The following is a 26844-nucleotide window of genomic DNA, read 5'->3' as shown; positions in this document are numbered from 1 at the left end:
TGCTTAGTTGTTGCAATTGTAGGCTACAGTGAAACCATAGACAGTATATAAGAAACCTGTGTCTCTGTAAAGGAATGCAAAAAGAAGGCTAAGCTAATGAGTTTTAATATTAGCCGATGGCGCTGTATGGTATTGGCAAACATTTGTTATACCAAAGATCGATACCATATGGGTATAAAAAAAAAGATCCTCTATATCCAGAGCGGGTTTAGAACCATATTTATAGAGGATTTTTTTTTTTTATACCCATATGGTATCGAGCAATATGATAGATGCGGCTGCTGCCATATTTGGATATATGCATATTTTAGCTCTAACATTTCACCTTAAATAACAAATTTAAAGGATAGTACAATCTAAAGTTTTTAAAACTCTTTAAACCGGTAACATTATATAGGCCTATAGTTATATTTTCGATTTTTAATTTATGGCTTTATTAATGGTAAATAAATAATTAGCTTAATGCTTTATAGTATTGTTGTAAACAACTAGCTTTTGGGTTGCCAGCAATTACAGTCTCTGGTTGCAAGTCATGGAATTATTTGAGTTATTTTTTTCATTAACTTCATTGTGTAAATTCTCACATAGCTACAACATGTGACAAAAACAAAACGCTATTAATGAATCTAGTTTGCAGGTTTATGACATTAATGTAGGCTAATAGTGCATAACGCATGAAATAGGCCTATATACAGTCTACTAATTCAATAGGTTAAAACTGAGTTACCACTGATCCCTCAAGGGCATCGTGATTTTTCGTGATGAATTGCATCAAGTAGTAAAAAGACATAGTCATGATTAATGTAAAACGCCTCTCCTCTCAGAAAGGGGCAGTGCCACTGGCTGATGAATAATACATACCCTAAACCCGCCCATTTAATGTTTATTGATCAGCAGTCAGATTCAGTCAGGGTATGGCGTCGCTGCACCGACACGGGATGAATTTTTACCTCTCCGTGGGAATTTGCCAGTCGCGTATCGGGACAGCACTTTGGGGTTTTTGGGGTTTTTGTCGTTGTTAATAGGGATCATACATGGCGATGGAGGACGAGGATAATAATACAGCGGTCGTGGCGACGAACACCCAACCGGGCATCAAGAAAGGAGGTGATGTCGGAGATGACGGGGCTTGCATAGACAGGCAGCCGGACACGGTAGTACACCAAGCGGGGCTGAATCAGACTGCAGGTCGCGGCAGCCGCAGTGGTCCGGGAGCTCATGCTGCGACGGGGATCCGAGTGCTAAAGGCAAGTCATAACGAGAGGATTTATGTTCTTGTGATGCAGTAGGTGATTCAAACACAGTGTTCGACAAATAGGTTATCTCTCTATATTGTGTTACATGTCAAGGGTTTTCTTATATTGCAGTTGGTGATTTCAAACAGGGCAAAGTGCATGAGAATGAAAACGCATCCCTGTAATATTATGTAATGGCTGTGATATCAGTGATTGATATTCTCTGGTTGATGATTGATCTGTAGATGGTTGTCACTCAGTGAGGAATGTACCAGAGCCAATTACCATCCACAAACCACACACACACTTACTGTAGGCTGTAAAGCTTTTCTAGGAAGGCCCACTGCTGAACAGTTCTTCTGACATTTTAGAGCAAGACACATGATGTGTATTGACATACAGTATAAGTCTCTGAGGAAGCTGCTCACAAGGCAACACACACACACACGCACACACACACACACACACACACACACACACACACACACACACACACACACAGAATCCCAGAGCTATTCAATCAATGTGAATGCATCACTCAGGTATTGTATTTGAAGAAAAGGCGCACATCAAAATCATAAAATAATATACAGTAGGTCACCCTGATAAGTGCAATACCATAAGCAAAATGTTGATTTTTCTTCAATATTTCTGTTAACAGATATTGGCTGTGAAACCATTCACCCATAATTCAGTCAGTGTGAAGGGGCAATGGTTACTAGTCTTTTTTCATGCCTATTAACATCAACATAAAATAGATCACCAAGTTGCGTTTTTGAGTATCCGTAAAGAAATGCACCCCTGGTTGTGTTAATAAAATCAAGGGCCACATCCAAACCCTACTTGCCTGCCTGTCTTTGTTAAAAAACATCCATGTTTGTTGATTTGCTTAAGCACAAGATACAGTTACAAATCAACATCAACATGAAGTCTACAAGGGACTAGCCAGGTCAGCCATCATTCATTGATAAATCCCAGTCATTATTTCATTTCATATACAGTGTATTTATCATCTACTCCTTTCTGACTCAGCACAACTGAACATGCATGCTCTTATTCAGTACAGCCCTGCTCCATATTCAAACAGTGACACATATCCTCACCTGGGAGCATCCCAGTAATGTCGACTGGGCTGACCACTGAGGCTTCACCTTGACAGTAGCTGATGAGGAAAGGGTACTGCAGCTTACTTTCGCTGTGGCCACAGTTTTTTCAACAGGTGTAGAATTTAAACTAACCTCTGTCCGGTTACATTCCCACCTTTCTAACCACTGAAATAATGCTGCTCTTTATGACCTATTTAATAAGTGAAAGTTTATTCTTGACCTTGGAAATAGTAAAACTAAATATCAAAACAAAACAATCTTAAATCAAGATTCAATTACTAGCTTGATTGAGCATTTGTTGATGAAGACAATGAGATGCACCAGAAGAGACGATTCTCTATTAACAGAAATTGATAAGTTTAATTAAAAAGTTAACAAATTCAAGTCGTTTTTTTAATCATTCGGGTTCTGTAACGCATGAGCGTAGTTTCCAAAGAACATATATAAAAAAAAAAAAAAAAGATAATCCATTATTTGACCTAAACTATGCTGATTTTTTCATTTTAAAAGGCCAAAACATTAGAACAGTATTTTAAAATCATGTCATTAAAATACGTGTATATCAATTTTGGTAACTAATGTGAAGTTTTTTTTAAATATTTAAAACTAAATATATTTTCTGTTGGACATCAAATACTGCAACTAAAGGGATTTCCCAGTTCATTGATTATCAATTATATATCATAGTATTATAAGTGATTATTAATTGAAAGCTATTTTGATAAGAAACTGATTATTAAATAAATGATCAAATAATAATACCATATATTCATTTGCTACAGCTAAATTGGGCTACATACATCACTGGGCTCTGGGAAGTTGTGACCAAGATTTGTTATTATTTTTTGATATTCAATAACCAAAGTTACACAAAAATAATCATAATGATAACAGAGATGACAGACAGTTGATGTCTGAACTTGTGTTGCTGTTATAGTTTAGTGAAATAAGTCAGAGTTGTTACATATTGTGAAAAAAATGAAAACAGTGTGCATTATGTGTGATTATATGTTGCATCATTGTGTGATTATATGTTGCATCATTGTGTGTGTGTGTGTGTGTGTGTGTGTGTGTGTGTGTGTGTGTGTGTGTGTGTGTCTGTGTCTGTGTCTGTTTGTGTGTTTGTTTGTTTGTGTGTTTGTGTGTGTGTGTGTTTTGGCGGGTGGTTGATCTCCCTCTGTGGCTCAGCTCTCCAGTCCATTATCAAGCCCACGCTACTGCAGCCACTGTAACTGGTGGTCCAGCAGACGTTTTCCTTTACTCAATGAACTACTCTTCTTTTGACATTTTCCAGTGAGACCCTTGGATTTATTTTGAGGTACTTTTCCTTCACACTCAGCAGCAAATTGCTGCACAATAGAATGAGGCGAAGATCGCAACATTTCCCAACAATTTTGAGGATACCTTTAAGTCACCAAACAAACAAAAATATATTCTCTCCAGACGTGTGCTTTCATATATATATATATATATATATATATATATATATATATATATATATATATATATATATATATATCTCATATCTTGTCTATGAATCTTCTGAATGGTGTGTGTGTGTGTGTGTGTGTGTGTGTGTGTGTGTGTGTGTGTGTGTGTGTGTGTGTGTATACTGCAGAGCCTTGCAGAATCAGAATAGTGATTATATATCTTTACCTCTTGAACCAAGTGGCATGCTGTAATGCCTTTGTTGTGAATGGTAGTTTTTCAAGAGCAGCTGATGTTACTGACATTTTATCATTTTAGCACATAAGTCCATATTAATGTCAAATTCAAAGTTTAGCGTTACATAATTTTCTGGATAAACATTATGCTACTGCACATCCGGCTAACATCACCACAAGTGATTAGGGCAGGAGCAAACAACAACATGATATTCTGGTTCCTGTTAGTAACACAATCCATCCTGAGCGAGAAAGGTAATTGAATGAAAAAATATTAAAGATAGTTTTTAACATTCTCAAGCTATTTAGGCAGCCCATGGCTGTTAAACATGCTTAAATGTATCTGATGTCAATATGTGTGTTAAAATAACTCTTTTTGTGTCAGCAGCGCAACATGAAGCGGAATGGGAGTCGTGGCTGTGTGACGAGAAAGACCAGATTTGGATCAAGAGAGCGGGACTGGCTAAAGGGGGACACCCAGCGGGGCTGTGTGTGTCTGTATGGGGGCACAGTGGACCCCCAGCTACCTGCCTCTGGCCCACAGGCCTCCTCCACCCCTCAGACAGACCTGCAGTTGGTGCTCTGCTCCACCAGTACCACAGTGGAGGAGCTGTGTGCTCAGAGGGACGGACAGGGACTCTATGTTCAGCTGCATGGGGACCTAATCAGGTAAATACACACTAGTTAAATTATCAAAATAAATTTATAATTTATCATTTCCTGTGGGCAAATGTGTCCTCTGCATTTAAGCCATTTGGCATAAAATATCCTAAAAATGTAGGATGGCTGCCCAGAGACCAACTGTAGTTCAGAGGCTTATTCTTCCTTGGTCAAGGGCCATGCCAGGAGTATTCCAAATACCCTGTGCCCCTTTCAGAGAAACACAGTGATGTGGTTAAAACCTGCCTCAGTTACTCAAAATGGGCCAACACATGCATCCAACAGCTGCAGTCCTTCAGTGCAGTGCAGTGTCTTTATTGGATCTATACATGACAGTACTGCTGTGCCTTCCGACGTATCTGACAGCTCACAGCTCAATGTATAATTATGTACGACCATGGAAATAAAAAAAAAAGTGAAAGAAATAAAAAATGACTTGAAGTGTAAAAAGATGCTTTGGGTTGCAGTTACGTGAATAGTGCAAGTTAAACATAAGATGTTGTACAACTGGTTTAGACAGCTGCATACAGTAGGTAAACTGAAGCACATCTCTTCCATCAGACACACAAAAACACAGCAGAACTAGGTATAATGACTTAACATCTAACAAAAGCAATTTAGAAGCAATGTAAATTGCTGAATAAATGTCTACATCTCTTCCTTATTTATATGACTAGTACTGTGCCCGTTGAAAATGTGCTGATTGCTTGGCCTGTAGTATTGCTGCTTGTAGAATGCTTCAAAATCAAATTGTACCCCAAAATTACTTACAGAAGGACCCCAAACCACTTAATATGCAACTCCACTGTATAGCCTACTATTGACTTACAGTGTAGGCTACGTCTACATCAGAGGAAGACATTGTACTACTATATTTACCTGACAGAGAACGTTGCACATTCAGAGTGTAATCACAAAATATCACAATGAAAATGTAGCTAACGTTGGAAGCAGGAAAAGAGTCAAAGGTGGTAACACCCCCCACCCCCGCTGTTGTAAAGCGTTCTGCATGTGGCGTCTGTGTGTAACGTGCAGTCCAAACACGCCCCCAAACACGGACACACGTACATACATACAGATACGTCTCAGTTTATTAGATAGATATTTAAAAAAACAACTATACTGTATATATACAGAACCCTATACAGAACCTTGATGCCTTGTCACCTTAATTAAGCTTGACTTAACGCAAAAAAGGCAAACGCAGCACTGAGGACAGCACCTCATTCAGGATACCCTCAGGGAACATTATTGTATGCCTTTTTCAGCTCCACAAGACATATGTAGACAGAAATAGCAAATGACCCCTTGATTATCTGTGAAAGGATAAAAAGCTGCTTCACTGATCCGTGACCAGGAAGGAATCTGGGCCGTTCCTCCTTTGCTTTCCTGGGAAAGCCTGTGCGAAGAAATAAGAAAGCAGAGTCTAAAATAAGAAATCAGCTATAGCTTAAATCACAGTGGCTTATGGCATATTCTATGTGAGCCTTACTATCTGTTTAGTTTTCCATTAATGAGGTGAGACAATGAGACAGAGCAAAATCTTCAAATCTTACAAGACGTGGGGTACTAGCAAAAATGCTAATAGCTGCATTTATAGTGGAGAATTGTAAATGATTGTGCTTGTAGTATTAATGGCTGGAAAATCATGCCATGGACGTGCTGCAGATATTGTGCTGTAAACATGACGTGAGGTTATTAATCACTTTATAGGCTGGTAGCAAATGGTGTGATCAACAGCATATAAAGCAACTTCATCATATCTGTGCTGATTAAAGGCTTTGTGCATTGCAGAGTAATGCAGACTGGTAATAAAGGAAAGGCTTTTGGTAAGCCTGTGGATAGGCTGTGTTCAGTTTACATTCCAGCAACAGCGAGTATGACCAGGTGGATTTAAATTCAATATTAAAGTCTTCATCATCCAAAAACAGGGTATTGGTGACTTAAGAAAACTATAATTTCTGTTTATTTAAAGGAAAATTCCATTACTACAGACAGACAGCACATAAAGTAAAGTTATGTTTGACCTTAAAGGGGTTTCTAGTCCTATACTTTTTCTGCTTGTTGTAAATCATTTTTATAAACTCTATAGATAAATGTTCTGTGTGTAATAGGATTTATTACTGTGATTGATAATAGATATGTGTACTGTATGAATGAACATCTGAGACATACAAAGCTGTCGACGGCACTGACACAAACACTAAAGAAAGGTCTGTAAGCAGAGATGGGAAGTAACGAAGTACAAATACTTCGTTACTGTACTCAAGTAGATTTTTCAGATATTTTTACTTTACTATATTTTTTTGTGGCGACTTTTTACTTTTACTCCTTACATTTTAACATGAATATCGGTACTTTCTACTCCTTACATTTTACAAAATTGGCTCGTTACTTTAGTTTTGTACAAGAGGTCGTCATGTCGGAGAATAGCACAGACACGCGCCTCACACCGCGAGCGGGCACGTGCGCCACACGGAGCAAAAATAAAAAGAGACTAGCTGTCCGGAGGATAATCAGTTGAGATCGTGTGTGTGCGTCCTTAAGAACTGTAAGTCGTATAACTTATGTTGTCAGTTCATTTAAGCCTGTTGTTGTATTGATCTATAGTTCTTGCAAATTTAAAATAAGTTAGCTAGTGATTTTGTTGTTTGTGTTCTTCACCTGTTACCTAGGTTGCGTTGCTTGATCTTAAAAAAGCATCAAAAGAGAGAAGTCCGTGTTTTAACAGACACACCTGGGGCGAAGTTTGTAACCAGAATCAGCTTTAAATACAGTCCAAATTTAGTCCTCACTAACAAGTTTCAAATAATTTCACTGGAGTTACCGTTATTTTCGCGTCATCAATACCACATTCAATCTAATTGGATGGGGATATACTGTACGTTGCACTTGACACACCACTACAAGACGACTCGACAGATTCGGTGGCATTCTGTATTCATTCGCGGCAAATCATTGCGTCTTGATGGTGGTAACGTTAGCACATAGTAGTATGGACATCCATGGCCTTATCTGAGAGAGATGTTTGAGATAGTAGGCATCAAGAATGACTCCTGGCCAATGTGCTGCGCAACTCTTAAAGTATGGGGAACTTCTTAATTAATGTCTGTTTAGTAATTCATATTTTATCCTTTATTTTCTTTCCAGAAGCCATATTTGAGCACACACACATACATGTAGATTCCTTTAAATGTTAAGGAGAAGATTAAAAAAGAGAAACTGGATCTGTGAATTCTCACAGAATCACAACTGAATTCATAAATAGCTACTCAGTCAGAATCTTATTAACCTGGAGTCCCAGTCTCTGTCACAATAATCATATATGTGATGTTTTAGGCATATTGGCAGACACAAGTGTTGGCAGACATCCATTTAAAATGTAGGCAATGGCATATAAAGAGCCTTTTTTCCATGTCCACTGAAGTTTCTCAGCTTGCACTCTAGTAACATTTGTGTGGTCCAGGTATCTTTGCATAAAAAAATGGTTGTCATTCGCAAGGCTACTTTTACTTTTATACTTTAAGTAAATTTCCAAGCCTGTACTTTGTTACTTTTACTTGAGTAAATAAGTTAAATCAGTACTTCTACTTTTACCAGAGTATTTTTTAACACAAGTATCTGTACTTCTACTTGAGTACGGGAAGTGAGTACTTTTGCCATCTCTATCTGTAAGTAAGAACATGATGGAAGGGATCAAAGCTTTTTTGTGATTTTATTTTTTATATAGCTTGTAGTGATGTGCGGCTGACAGGAAGACATGGTCTGGTGTTTTCCTGCTAAGGGGCCATTGTATTTTCAGTCGGACAGACTGCCTTTTAAGATAAATTTACTGAGGCAATGAAGTTGATGGAGAACATCCACCCTTCCATTCATCCAGTTTTGAGCCAGTTATCCTGGTCAGTGTCACAGTGCCAACAGGGTGAGCAACAGAAAATCCAGTGTTCTTTTTCCCAGCAACATGCTCTTCCTTCCCTAAGTGCTCGCATGACAGATGAGATATGTAACCCCTTTGACATGTTCTGGGTATGCCCGGGGTTTCCTCCCAGTTTGTCATGCCCAGAATTCTTCCAAAGGGAGGCTCTCAGACGTCTCAACTGACTCCTCTCAGAGCAGGTATCGGCTTGATACCATGGGCCTCCCAAATCACTGAGCTCCTCACTCTGAAATGTAAAGTGAGGCCAGCCGCCCTGCAGAGAAATCTCATCTCATCTGCTTGTTTCTACAATCTGCACGGTGAGGGCCCAGACCAATTGCAAATCAAGAGGCTTGTACGAGATGAGCTGCGACTCGCCTGTAAAGTGGACGGTAGCAGGCGGCAGCAGCAGGAACAGTGACAAAAAGCCGCTGTCAAGTCGGACAGTTTACAGCCGTTTCAAGCCGCCTTCGTCTGAACAGGAAGTCACAGAAAGACTCACATCCTGTTAGGTCCGATTTATTAAAATGTTATCAGACCCATATATCAGCTGGTACGTAGTCTCCAGTCATTAATGTTATGACAAAGTAGCTGTTAAAATGCTCTACATGCGATCTGTTGCTGATGTTAATATGCAACAGACTGTAGACGATCTGTAATCTGAACAGATTGATGTCTCTCTGACGAATAAACTTCACGTCACTATCAGCCACACATGTTCTGTTAACAGAATAGGCTTTTAAATCAGACAAACAATAATACATTTTATTTGGAGGTGCCTTTCAAAAACACTCAATGTCACCTAACATTAGAAACAAATATCAATTAAAGTTTATATGAACTGCCATATTGTTGAGTCAATTCTGAACCAATCAGCTGTTAGATCAGCTGAGAGCCAAGCGTTTCGCATCATGCCCTGGGTCTTGCAGTCGGTGGAGAGCAACTGCACTGCCTGCCTCTAAAAACTGCGGCCGTGTGAGGTTATAGTTGCACATGTGTCCGTGACGTCAGAGCAAGTCGGGATCAAGTCGGAAAGAAATCTAATGCCGATCGCCAGTGATCGATTCTGCGCAGGCCTGTCTCATCTCGAACGAGCCTAAGAATACCCCAGTGATTGGTATTAAAAGAGAAGGCAGAACCTCATGCAGGATCAGGACACAGTGCCAGCTACGGGAGTCAGGTTAGGTAACCCCTGTAGCTTGATCAGGCACAACCCAAATAAGTGATGCAGGGCCATTATCTCGTGGGCTCAACACTGACAAGGTGAAGGATAGATGCTGGGTGAAAGGCCTACTGGACAAGGGGAAGGGTTGGAACAGATTAGGCACAGTACATTGCACATTGTAAATGTGTGCAACAGAAAACAGCTGATGTGATTTTTGATAACATTATGTTATGATTATCATGCTTTTGCTTTTAGTTCAAAACCTGAACCTGCAATAACTGCAAATTTTTGCATTGAAATATTTTCTGGACTGCTATGTGGCTAAGATTAGTTTTCAGAAACATTATGCACATCATAACATTAAACCCAGACTTAAAGGTGTTACTGTAGCGACCATTTAGGAAACCATGTCTACCCACAAATATTGTGATTTGGATTTGATTATTGATTTTCACAGGACATACCTGCCAATACAGTACACAAATAGCAACTAGTTAATAAGTTTACAGAGTTGGGAATGTTTCTTTTCTTTTGTGAACAACAACCTCCTTCTCTCAGCACTCAGTCTCTATGGTAAGAATCTGAAACCTTGCTAAATCATCTATGATTGCTGAGGCATCATATCTTTTGCCAGCTAATAATAATGCAAAATACACCCTGATGAAATGAAAACACACCTCCTAACTTCTTTGTAATGCACTGCTTGCACACCCATTTTCAATTATTTTGGCTGATTAGAACTCTTTTGTTGATGTTGAGTGGAACCATGCTGGGAATTACCAGCACAAACTAATAATAATTGTAAAGGTGAAAAGAAAATGTCAATCAACCACTGTCTGTAAACACCCACACTGTCCAGAGAGGTCTAATTAGCCAAAATAAGTGAAAACACCTGTGTGGATACACCGTTGTTTCTGTAAACCCCACCTATCTCTGTTACATGGGCTTCTGTAAATAGAGGGACATATTTCCATAGTTTGCTGCATAATTTACCTTCCACCCTGAGGACAAAGGAACCCATTGGGTGGTATTTGACAGAGATTTAACAACTTCCTGCTGCATTGCCCAAGGTTGAAGGATTTGTGAATAAATGAGGCATATCTGTGCTAAGTGTAAGCATCAGTATGAATGGACAACAGGGACTGTCAGTGATCCTCCTCTCGCTAAATCCTGCATTGGGGCCACAGCTGTCTGAAATCAAATATCATGATACTGCAAATCATATAGGCAGATAGAAGGAAGTGGCCTTTGGCTTGGGAATGAGTATTGATATCTGTTTACCTACTGTGCTTAGGGGATGTCAGTGATGTTTCAAAATTCAAGCATCTGTCTCATTTACTGTAAATGTTACTTTTTTATTTCCGTTTTTTTTTTTCTGTCAGTCATTATTTATCCAGATACTGATATATTTTTTAAAATGATCAACCGGCAAAACTAAAACTTGTCGGACATCAACTCATCGTCTTCATGGTTTAACTCCTTATTAGGTAGAACTGAAAATTGAAAATGCATTTGAAGTCATGAAAGTGGATGGCTCTGACTATCAGGGAAAACAAGTCTAAGTAATGATAGGCTGTTCAAGAGATGAGTGAGCATGAGTAATCCCCAGGCCTTTGTTTGGACCATTTTCAGCTGATTAGGTTAAAAGCGAAAGTGTGAGTTGCATTTGCGGTCGTGCTTACAAGACTTCCATCATGCCGCCAAACAGTAAGCATTTATGTGAAAGGCTGCTTGAATCAGAATGAATTTAAGAGTTGACATTCATCAGCGGGAAGAGTCCTTATTGAACTGAACAAAATTCAAACATTTCCTCACCTTGGTGTCATGAAATATAAGTGCAAAAATACAACCCATGCAATACTGTTTCCATGCTTTTAAAATGCTTGTTCATATATTTTTGACTGGTATGAATGTGAACAAGTGTATGTTAGAGTGTATGTAGAGTATTTATTTGTGTATTTATTACTTTTATTACTTTTATGTTCAGGTTACAGATTTCTCTGGGTTTGAACATTGTTGGAAACATTTGGGATAATAAGATATACTTTATTGTCCCCGAAGGGAAATTTGTTTTGGACTCTGTCCTTTCTGCAGCTTTACAAGGACAACACAAAATACAGAAAATAAGCATCTCTCAATACATACTCTCATGCAGCACAAAACATGCTTTCATATTCATTAGACAGGTACCTATATAGTAAGCACATTAACTCCTCCTTTCATTGGCAGTTTTTAATTGAACAACCCCGTACGTATTGCACAAAATGACACAGCGCACTGACATAATGCACAACCCCAATAGCCTACATATTGCACAACTAACATATTGCACAACCCCAATAGCCTATGTATTGCGCAAATGACATAATGTACAACCCAAATAGCCTACATATTGCACAACTAACATTGCACAACCCAAATAGCCTACGTATTGCACAAAATTACATAATTCACAACCCAAATAGCCAACATATTGCACAAATGACACATTCCACATAACCTATGGAGTACATAATGACATATTGAACAATCCAACAGCCCATGTATTGCACCACTAACATATTGCATAACCCCAATAACCTACTTATTGCACGATGACAGTGCACAACCCAGCCAGCCTACAGCCTACTAAGTACACAACTCAACAAAATATATAACGTAGGTGTAGTCGGTTTTAGACATTTCAATGCGGAAACGTTACATATTATATCTTTTAAGTTTGTGGCTCCAAATGACTAACCGAAGCTCTGTCAGACTTTTTTTCTTTTAACAAAACCACCAAACACTGCATTTATCACCACAGGAACCATGGTTCAGTGCCTTGCAGTGGTGCTTTCAGCTTGGCCATGTCATCTGCGATTGAAGCTTTTGAAATTTGTAGTGCTGTATATTCATATTTGATGTGCTGCATATTTACACCTTTAAAATCTTTGCATCCTGAACAAGAAGAGTTTTCTCTTAGGAGTTGGACTCTTTCTGGACTCTTCTGCTATCACATTAAAAAACTCTCTGCTGTTTTTACCAGGGATAAAGAAACAGTCCACCTTTAGTTGGATGTTAATGCTTCAGTGTATGTGTCCCCCATACTGAGTAAAATAAACTGGTGTAAGTAATTTGTGGCTGGCATTGTTACACCATCTTTCTTTTTCTTTTGTCCTGTAGGAGGCTGGACCCCTCTGAGCGTCCGCTCCAGATGCTGTATGACTACCTGGCAGCTATGGGCTACACAGAGCCTATACGAGTGCAGCAAGAAGCAGCCAACTCAGACCTCAGCTGTTTGATTCGTTTCTACAGTGGTGAGTACTGACCCACAGGGGCCATCATCCCCAATCTTCACTATCTGCTGCTGCTCAGTGGGATTTGGCAGGAGGAAAACGGACCAGAAGGCCTAAAAACAGGCTGCAGCAGGTCAAACGTTCCAAAACGTTTTTTTCATCCTCTTGATCTTGATCTTGTGTCTGTGTGTGTACATGAAAGTGTGTGCTTTCAGCAAGGACAGAGTCAAGCCAGTTGTTGTTTGAAGATCCATGAGAGTGATTCCTTTCTGAAGCTGTCTCTACTGTAGTATCCAATATAGCCAGGGATAACACAAACACACAGCCATCACAGCCTCATGAGTTAGTTACCATCCTTCATCCTGTGGAGATTCTCCATCCCCATGTTTCACCTGCTGCTGTCAACATGCTTCCATGACCCCAGGACTGGAGTGACTAAGTATCCCTGTGTCAGTGTGGTATATTAATCCAGTGGCAGAATGGATGCGACTCTTTGGAGAAATTTGTATACCTGCATGTGTCATGTTAATACAGCTCACATAAACCTGTGGACATCTCTAGCTCTCCCTGTTTGAGTCTGTGCATTGGTCTAATGATACTCTTACAGTAGCAGCAATTAAGGGATTTGCCATTAAGGGTAAATGGTGAACGATGTTCTGTAATGCATTTCCACTTCATAAACCGACTGATGTTCCTGCTGAGTCAGTGGAACTCCTATGTTTGGGGTTTGAACTGCTCACATGCTGCTGTGCCAGAGAAACAGGAAGACTGAGCAAACAGCTAAAGGGCTCACATGTAATTACTCCCACATAAAGTACATAACCCTCCCTACATTGAAATGCAGTGCTGTCACACTGAATAAGAAAGTCACAGAAAGGCCCCATAACATGTTGAATATAATTGTGAGGGATCTGAGACATTTTTGATGCTCATTTTAAAATTTGAATCCTAGACTTTTGTGTAGTATAAGATATCATGGCAACCTTGCTTGATAATAATCACTCATCAGAACAAAATTTGGGTTATAATCAGCAGTGTTATGTTTTTCTGACTTTAGCTAGGCTCTTTAGAATTAATACAAATGTCTCTTTCTATCTGCCTTGTAATACAACCAATGTTCATTTGTTTAGCTGTCAGATCTTAAACTCACTGTAGCCTTATTCTTAGTCCCTATGTGTCCAGTGGAAGCTTTACTGTTGTTCGCCCCTTGCCAACATGAAAACTGGTCGGATCTTGGCTACTATCAGTAGTCAGGCCACATTGGTCAGAGTCTAGCCAGGCCTCTTGGAGACTTCCTGCCTCCTTTTGTCAACTCATGGGAAAAGAGAACCAGAGACCAGGCATGACTGGTACTCGGCACTCTTCATGCAGCGGCAAGGCTGAGAGCACAACTTAATTTGGCCATTTGCTGCCCTAACTGTAGAACTGGGGAGGTAGTGAGAAGTAACTGTTTTGGAGTATAACTTTCAGGAACTCTCCAGTCATACAGCTTCACCAGTAGACCTCACTTTTTAGCTGGCACGGTAACGCCAGGCAAGGTAAACCTGGTTTTTCATTCCCACCCACAGTGGTTTGTTGTAGGTGGGCTTTGATGCATTGCTGAAACACATAACAACCTTGTTCTGAGATCCCTCTCCCAGGTGCTTGCTCTCTCACAGCTGTTGTCAGGGGTAATGATCTGACTAAGCAGATGAGGGAAACCGTGGTCCATCAGTTAAGACTACAGCCGCTACAGAACCACCTGATGTAGTGTACTGCATGTGTCAGCTCTGCATTCAATAGCCTTTGAGAGTCTGCATCAGTGATTCCCAACCTGAATGCAGCCTTAGGGATTGCAAGTTGATTGAAGGGTATCTAGCCATGCAGTTAGTTGTGTGGTTTTATGTGTCTCTAAGATTTTTGTCACCAGCACAGTTGAATGGGGTTTTGTTTATGGTGCTCAATGTATTTCTTTCTGCAGAATAAATGTCATGGTTACTCTAAATAATTTGTATAATTCACAGACCACATTGGTCTTCACAGGTTTTCTTCTGCCAAAGAAATGCTCCCAAAACAGTTGATAGCGGGACATACTGTACGTTTATTTTGCAATTTGGGTGAACTGACCCTGTAACAATATTGCAAAGTAGAAGAAAAAACATACTTCTGCTAAGATATGTTTCGATCTTTCTCTCATCTTTTTTCCTTATGAAATATAAGTTAGGTTTACTGCTTCAGGCCTCTACAAATCATTCAAATGAATCAGTCTGAGGAGGGAATTTAGTCTTTGGTTAAAGCTCTTGGCTCATAGACATGTAACCAGAGGCACAGGGTTACATGTAGACATTGGTCTGTTATAACAAGTCAGTAGTCTACATGCAAATAGAAGGGTATGCTTTTATTTTATATATAGGTGTGCACATTTGCTCATTTGCATGTGTATTTGTCTGTTTATGGCCTTATTTTCCTTCAAGCCACTAATTTGTTTCAAAGTGCAATCTAGCAGGTAATTTATTAAACTTCACCATATTACCATCCTCTTATTTGTTCAGGAAACTCATCTCGAACCTTCTTCCCCCTCTACCCACCCACACACACACCCTCCTGCTGTGGTGCACAGATGAGATGAAAACAAATATGGACAGGGGAGTAAATATTTCTAAATGCTGACTTAATAAAAAAAAGCTCCTAGTGAAAACAACTACAGAGACCCGAGGGCCAGTGGTTCTCTGTGTCGACCCTTGCAGCTGCAGCACAGACAAGGCCTGCTGTAAGCTCCACTGAGCCCTGTTCCACCTATGCCTGGGTGATCTCTGTCTTACATCTTTGAGCTTAGAGACCTGAAGCTGCTGTGCACAGTTCACGTCAGGCTTAGTGTCAGAGCAGAAGGAAATAAGTCATCTGCGAGCAGTGTAAACCATGTTAACCACATTATAGTTAACTAAAACTAAAAGAAAATAAGCAATGACAAATATTTAACAAAAACATTCAAGACAAACTAAATTGAAACTATATTGCCAGGTTATAAAACTAGTAAAAAATAAAATAAAATGAACGTAAATCATTTCAGTTTTAGTTTTTTAGCTATAATATTTCACGACTGAAAAGGGAGACGCATGAGTTACCGTCAACTCTCTTAACATTGAACCACCGAAATTAAACAGACTTGTATTCCAGGAGATGATGCTGTGCAGCAATTGCTTCACATCGGACACTAAAGCAGCGCCAACATTAAACATCACGGCCATTTCTATACAGTTCTTCAACCATGTATTTTGTATGTATATGTTGCTACATACTTCTGAGACATTATACCTGGCCCTAACAAAAACAAACTAAAATTACTGTAAAACCAAATATATAAAAAGTAAACCTTTTTGAAAAACTGAAACTAAACTAAAACTAGTAAAAACACTCTGAAAACTAACTTAAACTCAACTAAAATGAAATCGAAAAGTCAAAACTAAAAACTAATTGAAAAGTCAAAACTGTAATAAACTTGGTGTGAACTCAGCTAATACGTTATTGATTTGGCTGGTGCTGATTTACTAATGGAAATTATACCTAAATGAAGACAGTGCATGTCCTAAACTGGGATGACATTGACAGTGAACCAGTGTCTGAAACTCTGAGGCCCAGTGGTTTATCACTGAGTCATAATAATGATGTCCTGGAGGAACAGAAAGGCTAAAACCACACTGGAAAACCAAGCACAAGGTTGCTTCTTCATTTTATGGTATAAAAGCAGAAATAATTGGTTTACAGAGGAAAAAAAAAGTGGACAAGCACTCAAACTGTGATTTAAGAGAAAAATGAAACTCCAGGTTCCCACAGACTTGCCCCGAGCAAAAGAGGTCTGCAGAGAGCAAGCTCTCCGTGGTTTCCTGACAGCTCCTCGTAACATGCTGTTTTTATGATGGAGCTCCGTTTCTACTGTGGATTTCCTCTTTCTTATTTGAAACCTGCAGACTGTCTTTCATCCAAGACTCTTGGTCAGTTTTCAATTCAGATGGCTTACTGCTGCTGAAAAATATCCAACATTTTAATGGTCTGTTTTAATGTCATCTGCATTCAAAAGCAGTATTGAGATGTGTGTCTTCCATCTGTGTTCTGCACAGTGCAGGCTTGCTTTATTTGATATCAGAGTTGAATTTCTTGCACAAAGTTGAAATAAGAGTTTTATAAATAGAGGTAAACACAGACCACCAAGAGGAGGCATCTGGATGGTGGGTTGAATCTGAATTTACTGCCAAAAAGAGCTTGCTGTTCTGAGTCAAATCAGACTGTGTTTCCGCCTCCACTGACCCCCTACTGCATGCTAACGCAATCTATGCAATCTTGAGCAAGACAAAAAAGCTCTGGGATACAGGGAGTATTGTGTTCAACTGAGTGCTCGACAGTTCTATTGAAATCATGTGGTTCAGTTTGAAAAACGTACTGTATAAACACCCTCCAGCACAAGATCAGGAGCTACAGACTAAAAATTGGCACAATGACTTTTGTGTTTTGACCCTAAAATAGAAAGAATGTCCACTTTACCTATTTTGGGTACATTTCATTTTCCTTAACCCTCCTATAATGATGGCGCATTTTAAATGAAGCATTTTGCGATGTTCATTTAGTCATAAAGATGTTTACAAGAGAGCAGATACTTTGGTTAAAGTCAGAGTGGTGCCGGATACTTAGTGAACTAACATACATACATACATAATGTATGCTGTCATCCAGTTAATCAACAGCTGTTCTGAATGATACATCACTACTCTTGTTTATTGTTCAAATTGGTGCTGCAACTAACAATTATTTTCATAATAGGTTGATCAGCAAATGAATTGTTTGGTCTATAAAACATCAGAAAACAGTGTGAATGTTCATCACAATTTCCTATACTGTAGCCCAAAGTAATGCCACAAATGTCTTGTTTTGTTGGCCAACAGTCAAAAAGCAAAGAGATGCAGTTTATAGATAATTTTAGAGGCCATTTTTGTTTTAGGTATTCTAATATTTTAGAGACTGGGACCATTAAATGTTTGGCATTTGTGCTTGAAAAAAAACCTTAACGATTACTTCATTTTTAAAATAGTTGCAGATACATTTTCTGTCAATCAGCTTTTCGAATAATTTATTAATTGTCCCTTTTTCTAATACTCAATAATACATGTATCACTATTAATGTAGCAGTTCATAGTTATAATAATAGATATGAAGGCAAGCAGTTACCCCAATTTTAGTCTTCTGTAAGGATCTTTTTGACAAATGGCTTCAGTTTTACTAATATGTTTCTAGCCCTCCACCCTGTTCTAGTTCCTCAGTTCACTTCTGCTCTTATTTTTGATCACCCAATCACATCCTATCGTACACCTTTCATATCCCTCTCAGTTCCCTTTTTCTACTTTCTCTCTGTCATCTCCCTCATATCCCTCTTCCCATCTGTTTTTCTCTCCATTTTTATTCTTCAGTGACAAGAGAGCAGAATCTGACCTTGTCGCTCATCTGGCATGCCATGGGAAGTGAGATGTCACTAAGTTTGCTGGCGAGTGAAGGCCACAGCAACACTTGAGATGAACAGAGGAGAGATAAGAAGTCGTACAGTCGACTCTCTGATCTGTTATTTGTCACACTGTCCCTGTGGTTTGGCAGCCTGTCCAAGGAGGCCGCTTGACACATTGATGATTAGTTTAGTGCAGGCAGCACGGCCTCTCTGTGGCCCTGCTCCTACGGACTCCCTTAGCTTGGACAAAACCATCCTGCAACAGAAACAGTGTTACACAATGTCTACAACTATGTCACCAAACCCCTCTGGAGCCGCTGGGAATGGTCAACATTATTCGTCATCAGTGGGATGGGATTGATTTGGCCGGTTTTACACAGAGCAGCCAGAAGTTGCTGGAGACAGTATGGAGGTTTACCAACTCAGATTGGACTTTGATTTTGTGAACAACCTGTTTCCCTAGCAACTAATAGCCCCATAGACCTTGAGGGTTAGCATGTGTGTTTGTTTTAAAAGTTGGCTCTTTATGGTGGGGACGTTTGATATTGCGTAAGGCCAATGGTTCAGATGGGTGGTTGTATTGATATGGAAGTGCAGGAAGCATTATGTTGATGGATTAATGGATGCCTGTATGCTCACACCGTGAATTCCTGTATGCATATTATGTGTGTAATTGTCACCCACAGCTCCAGCAGACAACTAATTAAATTGAGGTAATTTTACTTGTTGAAAATTATTGTTGTAAAAATCTGCAAATTCTTACATTGGAGGAGCGAGAACAAACACTGTACCTTTATGAATGGCTCAAACGAAGTAGTTGCTGATTCATTTTCTGTCGATCGATTTAGCCAAAGGTGCTTCTACTCTAGTTGGGAGTTTGTGGTGCTGTATAGTTGTAGTCGCACAGGAGCACAAATAATTGATGTTCTGTATCAGTCTTTGTTAGATGACCAGTGTCATACAAATCCAGAAATGCTTTAGAATACATTTCTTTTAAGAAGGACGAAGGTACAGGTAATTATATCTTGTAAATTAAGATATTACTTGTGATAAAATGCAAGGTCACTTTGGAAATCTTCAACCAAACAACCTTTAGCTGGGGCTCAGGGTTGTTGAAGAATTATTTTCCTGCGATATATAGTGTTCAGAGCATTGACCAGACTGTGTGTTAGCATCCTGCAGGTAGTGCTCTTAAGAGTGTAGCCCCCTGACAGCATAACAAAGCTAAGTGTGCTTGTTTCTGGTGATATACTGTGAAGCAAATGAGAGTGCCTTGTCAACATGTGTTTGTTCGTAGAGTGTGTGCGTGATGACAGGCTTATTGATGTGTGCACAGCAGTGAGCAAGTGTTTTGCTTAATTACTTGTTTTAATGAATATATTATTTTTGGTTTATTCTAACTTACTCTGACTGCTGTCAGCTGGATTCTGTACACCTTTGTTGTTGTTGACAGAAAACTACTATTGCAAATACTCTAATGAGGTATGTGATGACATTTTTTTTGTATTTGGCATACAGAGTAGGGATTTGTGTGTGGATTCCTTGCATGGATTCAGGCGTCAGTCCATGATAGTAATCTTCATACAGTGATACACAGGAAAGGGCAATGACACCAAAATAATGTTTATTTCTAATTGTCCAGTAGGGCTGGGTAATGTTTTGATACTAGTGTCATGCCAATACGACACCTGAGTTTCAGTACCAATATCAAAATAATGATTAATAATGATCATTTTTTTCATTAAACTAAATAAGCTTCTAAAATGTTAAATGAGTTAAATAGTCTAAACACAAGCACCCATGCAAAAACCTTTCCTTAATACAATACAGTCTAAAACTAGGATAGAAATTCAGTGTCTCGTCAAAGAGTAAAAGTAAGTAAAGAAAAGTAACAGTGTAAGCAAACATTCAATGCCGACTTTCAACATTCTGTGCTCCAGACACATCACGGTCTGTGCCAAAAAAGCATTGTGGTTCGATATCCAGCTCCATGTCCAGGTGTTTTCCCTCTTTCACATACAACCCATCTATGACCCTGTGATGGTTTGTATCTCTAATTGTCTCATTAAGTGAGGGGACGCCCAAGGATCACACAGTCACTGCTATTGATCTGCCAGGCAGTACATTTGTTGTCAGAACCACTTGGCTTGTTCATTATCAGTTTCCCTGGCGAAGAAAAACATGAGCAGCCTTTCATTTCATTTGAATGACCTTGTGAAGTGAATGGGAAGGTGGAGAGGAAGAGCGAGTCAGACCGAACGAGGGAGAGAGCGCAGATTGTCAATGACAGCCTCTGATTGGGAGGCAGCACAAGTTGGTTTGAGGAAAAATGTAACCACAGAGGACAAGAGGCTGAGGCAGTGTCTCCTCTGTGCTTATTTGACTTGCCATTAACCTGGGTGTACTTGATGCCTGGCAGAGACAACAGCATTGCCGTCTGATGTGTCCTTCAGCATTGGCCAGCTAAAGCTGCCTGCTGTGCAAGTTGGCACAATTTAATTGAAAAGAGCTACATTTAATGTGACAAAACCCTGACTCATTCATCAATATGACTGATGCTTCTGCTGGGTTAGGACAGCAAAAGAGGAAGAGAAAAGAGGAAGGAATAGATGGGGACATATTCATACTACATTTACAGGACACATTGACAATTTACCTACCTTAGCTCTGATGCGTTTACTGGTGTGTTGATTTCACTGTTCCAAGTTTGATCTATAAAGAAAAGGAGAAGGACTTATATTAAGGAGAAAAAAGAGAAGTGCTTGGATCCTTAATTGCAAGGATAAATTGAGATACTATGGCTTAGAGTTCTGCACTGGCCTTAAACTGAGACCTGAACTTGGCCCGTATCTGCATCTTTTATTGAGATGCTATGGCTTAGAGTTATGTTTAGGCTGACATCTTAACTGACATCTGCCCATTCCCACATCTTCAGGACCCAACCTGACTAAACCTGACTGGTACTGCCAAACTAGACCTAAACCCAACTCTGGATCCAATGCTAAATTTTTGCTTTATTTAACCACTTCCTGACTGTCTCTTTCCAACTGCTCACTGAGAATTGTGTGTCTACTTGCAACACATGACAAACATCAACACAGATGATTGGTACAGCCAGGGAGAGAAAGAGATAAAATCCTTAGTATGTTGGAATTTAGAGGGCACCTATTTGAATTTCCTGGATTTGTCTACGTCAATGAAACGGTTTTCCCTACATGGTCATGCTGCTCTTCCGGAAGATGACCAATCACAGGTCACGGAGTGGGCTTGGCTGGAGGGGGGGCAAGGAGGAGGAGGAACCTAAATCCAGCTTTCAGAGGAGCTGCAGAAAGTGCACAGATGATGGGAAGAGTTTCACGACGAGCTACATTGTAGAGCTGGGCAATATATCGATATTATATTGATATCGTGATATGAGACTAGATATCGTCTTAGATTTTGGATATTGTAATATCATAATATGGCATGGTGGTGGTGTCTTTTACTGGTTTTAAAGGCTGCATTACAGTACGTTATGTCATTTTCTGAACTTACCAAACTGTTGTAACTGTTCTATTATTTGCCTTTACCCTCTCATTATATCCACATTACTCATGATTAATTATCAAAAATCTCATTGTGTAAATATTTTGTGAAAGCACCAATAGTCAACACTACAATATCGTTGCGGTATCGATATCGCCCAGCCCTACTACATAATTTAGTGTGCGGGGAATCATGTCAGGCTGCTCTATAGGAGTCCTGAATCAAAAACTAAGACCAGAAAAGTAGTAATAGCTGCTCTTTAAACAAACCCAGACCCATAGTTCCCAACTAAGTATGGGGTTTTGCATTGGGTCCAGTCACAACAGAACTCTCATACTTCTTTAATGTATTATTTATATATAATAATGGAGTTTAATGGAGAAACTTTCCTCACTTTTACTCTACATAAGATAAAACTTATGATCGTGTGGTGTGATCTTATCAGATGTACAGTATATGAGATAATAGGGCAGTGTCCATCTGAAGTGCTGATGTAAGATCTGTTCCTGGAATTACAGTACTAAGCCAAGAAGCTGACTCATCTATAGGTGATATCATACTGACATGTGAGTGCCTATATGACTTCATTTTCTGGGTAACTGCAGAACATTTGCAATTAATTAGCTGACTTTGTTTAGCACAGGAGGCTTGGGGGATCTTGTGCATTAATGTCAATGTCTGTAGATCTACACTGACCACTGTGTGTGGGCTTTTCCCTCCAGAGCGTCCAGTGAATGCAGACCAGCAGGAGCGGACCCTGCTGAAAGGCGTATTCAGCGTCAGGAAGGGCAAGACACAGCTGCACAAGTGGGCAGAGCGACAAGTCATTCTCTGCGGCACCTGTCTAATCGTGGCCTCTGTCAAAGACAGCCTGACTGGGAAGATGCACATCCTGCCCCTGGTGGGGGGAAAGGTGAGAGTTCAATGTTTGGGGATCAGATAACCTGAAGGGCTGTTAACCTTTCCCTGTCCCCAGGGTATAGCTCACACTCCAGGCTAAGTGTAGATACACTGTAACAACACAGCTGGGTTGGACGGCTGCATAGAGCTGAACAGTTAAAACGATGACGCACCACTGTACGATTCTCAACTGTGTGTGCTGTGTAGGCCACAGAATATATACAACTAAAGACAATACAGCTGATTTTACTTTCACCTTGAACCACAGACAGGAAACCAATAAAATATGTTTTTTGTTGGAATTCAAGTCTTTATACACCTGGCCTTTGATGGAAAGTAGTTGAAAACCTCTGATCTCAAAGCTTGGAAGCTATAGACAGTGCAGATTATTTGTACACATTACAATATGCACACTGAAATTAAAAGAAATCCACCATAAAATGCTTTAAAATCTTTGAAAACAAAAGAAAAGCTTGACAGCCTGGTAGGTGCATGCTATATAATTATTACAGCCACACAGCTGAAGGGAACAGGTGTGGCTGTAATGTAGGGCATATTTTAGCAAATCTACAGTAAGTATTAAATAATTGAAAAACAGTAAGATGAACTACACTGAATGATATATAACTGTGTTAAGATCAGGGCTTGACATTAGCACCCACCAACCCGCCAAAGTGGGTAGATTTCAGCAGTGGCGGGTAACACAGTCACTTTCACTAGCCACTTTGGCGTGTGACATGCCTTTATATTGTAACACTGTTGGCTGGAGTAGCCTACTGGACCACCGCCCGACACAGGAACACAGCCGTGACCCAGTGTGCAACAGCAGCCCACGGTCGGAGTACGGTGGCCCATATGGCACACGAGACCAGCAAGCTGCTGCGATTCCTTAACATATCCCCCAGAGCTCCGTTCAGCGGGCGCATGCGACATGGCAAGCCGAGGCAACAGTTGTGTCTGTACAGGTCATAGACTGTATAAGGTATAGGTTTGTAGAAGAAGTACAGAGAGAGTTTGCAGCAGGAAAATTTAGCAGGACATCTGGTCTGTGCGCTCCGCTTCCCGTCACCGAGGGCTCATGGTGGCTGCTTAGTGACACGCAAGCGCTCCAAATCACTTTAAACTAATCTTTTACACCCCTGCACCACCTACCCTATGCATAAGAAGTTACTCTTTTATGTCTGTGTCTTATTCGGTTGCATGTTTTCATACAAGCTAGCCACAGTGGCTCATGTGCAAAAAAGTTAATGTCAAGCCCTGGTTAAGATAACTGAAAATTTAGTTATTCTTTTACCAATATCATTGCAATAATGAGTAATGATAATCATCATTTTCCGTTTGTGTTTTCTCTCCCAGTGTTCCTCCTCATCGTATCTGTGTATTGTCTTTGTATTGAGGTGGAGGAGGTGAAGCGGAGGCAGCACTGTCTGATGTTCAGCTCAGCCGGATCACAGGCCCAGACATACTTTGTCAACTTTGACACACTCGCAGACTACCAGCGATGGCATCGGCAGGCCTCAAAAGTAAGCATGAGACAAAGGGTGTGTGTTACTGTGTGTACAGGACACAATATGTGTCTATCTATGTTTTCTTTTAGCAGCAGTTGTTTGTTTCCAGTTAGTCCCTCTGGGCTTGTACTTAAAGCAGAGATAATATGTTTGGACTACAGTTGCCTTCTGCATGCTGACTTGTCCAATCAGAAACTGCCTCTCTGAGTGCATCTGATTGGCTCCAAAGAGGCAGACCCTCAGCGTTGTCTGGCATAGATTGAACAGCATACCTCTATTCACATAGTTTATCATTTTAACTTCCATCAGAGGGCACTTCTATTGAGTTTTTTTTTTTTTTTTTTTTTTTTTTACAAAAAGGCCCTCACCAGTAGAGCTTTTGTTATGCTAGTCACTGTGGATTATAGGATGGTAAATCACCCAAACCCATTTTTGTATTTATGTTATATACAGTGTTTCTTTCAGAATATGTTGTGAGGTCTTCACAGCTGTTCTATAAAATAATCATTGTTTCTGTTCTCCTCAGCTTACTTTGTCTCTAATATCCTAATTAATGGCTATTGTACTGCAGCTCCTTCCTGCAGCTGAACAGCCTCTGTGAGAGCCTCCACTGAGGCAGAGCCAGCATACAATTAGCCATGGAAGGAGAAAGCCAAAGCCAACAGAAAAAAAGAAACAAAATCCAATTAGTTGTAGATTCATGCTAAGTCCAGGATCTTTCTCTACCATGGTGGTATGGATTACTGGGTTAGAGTAGCCTGTTAGTGCACTGTATTTAGGCTGAGACTTAGACTTTCTGTGGAGACTGGGGATGATGACTGATGGTTTTTGGTGAATTTGGGCCAGTGTTTATGCTACATTGCATAAGTGTGTGTGTGTGTGTGTGTGTGTGTGTGTGTGTGTCTGTGTGTGTGTGTGTGTGTGTGTGTGTGTGTGTGTGTGTGTGTGTGTGTGTGTGTGTGTGTGTGTGTGTGTGTGTGTGTGCGAGAGAGAGAGTCAGCAAGTACATTTGTGCTTGCAAAATGTGCTTGCAGGACAGGACTGAATACTGGAGCGTAGGGATACATTATAGGACAGCATATCATCATTTTTTAATTTGTATTTATAATTGTAATGTATATTTCTTTATTCATAGGAAGTCAGAATTGGTGAAATATATTGTAGATTAGTTAAATTTTTTAACTAATTATGTACTCATTTTATAGCTAATTACCAATTGGTGCAGTTTTACAATTGAGAGGAACTGACATTTTAATATATTATCCAAAAAAATGTAGGGTTTCCTACATGACAGTCACTGCAAAAGAAAGGTTTCTCTTAAATACAAGGGAAAAGTGACTCATGACTGCTGTGTAAATACTTTATTTATGGTCTTAAGCAATTACGCAATTAAAAAACAGCTATTATATGAAGTTAATTGCATTCTAATTTTGCAATATGTGTCCTCTTTTGTATACAAGAACATAAATGGTGTCAATAATCTCCTGCCAATAACAATTTTACGCAATGTATTACTTGTTATTGTACAAACTGCATTAAAAGCGTAGCTCTGACTACACATCAGTTAAAATTGTGTGTGCCGTTAATTAATTCAGTGGATGATATTTATTGTGTAACTCATTATGGACAAGTTGATTAACCACACAAAAGTATTTCCTGGTTCCTCAGCTGAAAAGGAAATTATCTGATTGCATGTAATAATGATTGAATTGATGTGTAGGGACTTATTGATCAAGGACCTCAGTAACGGGTAAAAATCACTGTACCTTCCTTCATGCTATGAGGTTTTAATTCCCTTGCAAAACAGCTGTCTCCTTTCAGTGTCTTCTTTCCTTGTCTTCTTCCTCTATCACGTTGCTTTACAAGGTTTCACAGTCACAATGTTTAATTACTATGCAAATCATCTTAAACAGCAAATCTCTTTTATTTTCTTTCTACCCCTCTTTAATTCTTCTCTGTCAATCTGTGTCCATCGTCCCAATCTCCCATCGTTTAATGACTCTTTTTAAAGAGGAGTTGTTGATTTTTAAGTGGCTGGCAGATGAGTAGTTTTGCGGGAGATGAGCAGTTTTGTTTTTGTCATCTTTAAAAGCAGCGACGTGATGTCACGCTCTGCTGAGCAGCCATCCCATTTTCTGGGTTACTGCACAGTGTGCAGCCCTGTAGTTAATGGAGGAGACCTGACTGGATGAGCACTGTGCTGGGTTGCCGACAATGATGGCTGACCTGTGAACAATCATCTCTGAGATGGTGCAGCTACATTTTGTACAAGAAAAATGTGAGACAACGCTGTGTAACTGTACTGTGACAGCAGCGAGAGTAGACTAAGATTTAAACTATGCTAAAATAAGCACAAAAGCACACAAGTAGAAGAAATCACACACTCCTCGACACACACACACACACACACACACATACAC

General features: G+C 39.7%; 1 protein-coding gene across 1 annotated transcript in view; it reads left to right on the top strand.

Moving 5' to 3' along the window:
- The first annotated feature begins 767 nt into the window (after window positions 1-767).
- Window positions 768-26844, top strand: part of phlpp2 (PH domain and leucine rich repeat protein phosphatase 2) — a 44662-nt gene continuing 18585 nt past the window's right edge. The window contains exons 1-5 of the mRNA XM_031324350.2: window positions 768-1247; window positions 4394-4674; window positions 12909-13042; window positions 22739-22929; window positions 24314-24439. Coding sequence (XP_031180210.1) covers window positions 1035-1247; window positions 4394-4674; window positions 12909-13042; window positions 22739-22929; window positions 24314-24439 — 945 coding nt within the window. The 5' untranslated portion in view covers window positions 768-1034. The remainder of the gene's footprint in view (window positions 1248-4393; window positions 4675-12908; window positions 13043-22738; window positions 22930-24313; window positions 24440-26844) is intronic.

Source organism: Sander lucioperca, chromosome 3 (genome assembly GCF_008315115.2).
Source record: "Sander lucioperca isolate FBNREF2018 chromosome 3, SLUC_FBN_1.2, whole genome shotgun sequence".
Lineage (NCBI taxonomy): Eukaryota > Metazoa > Chordata > Actinopteri > Perciformes > Percidae > Sander > Sander lucioperca.
Note: the sequence above shows the minus strand (reverse complement) of the source record. Positions and strands in the feature narration are given on the sequence as shown.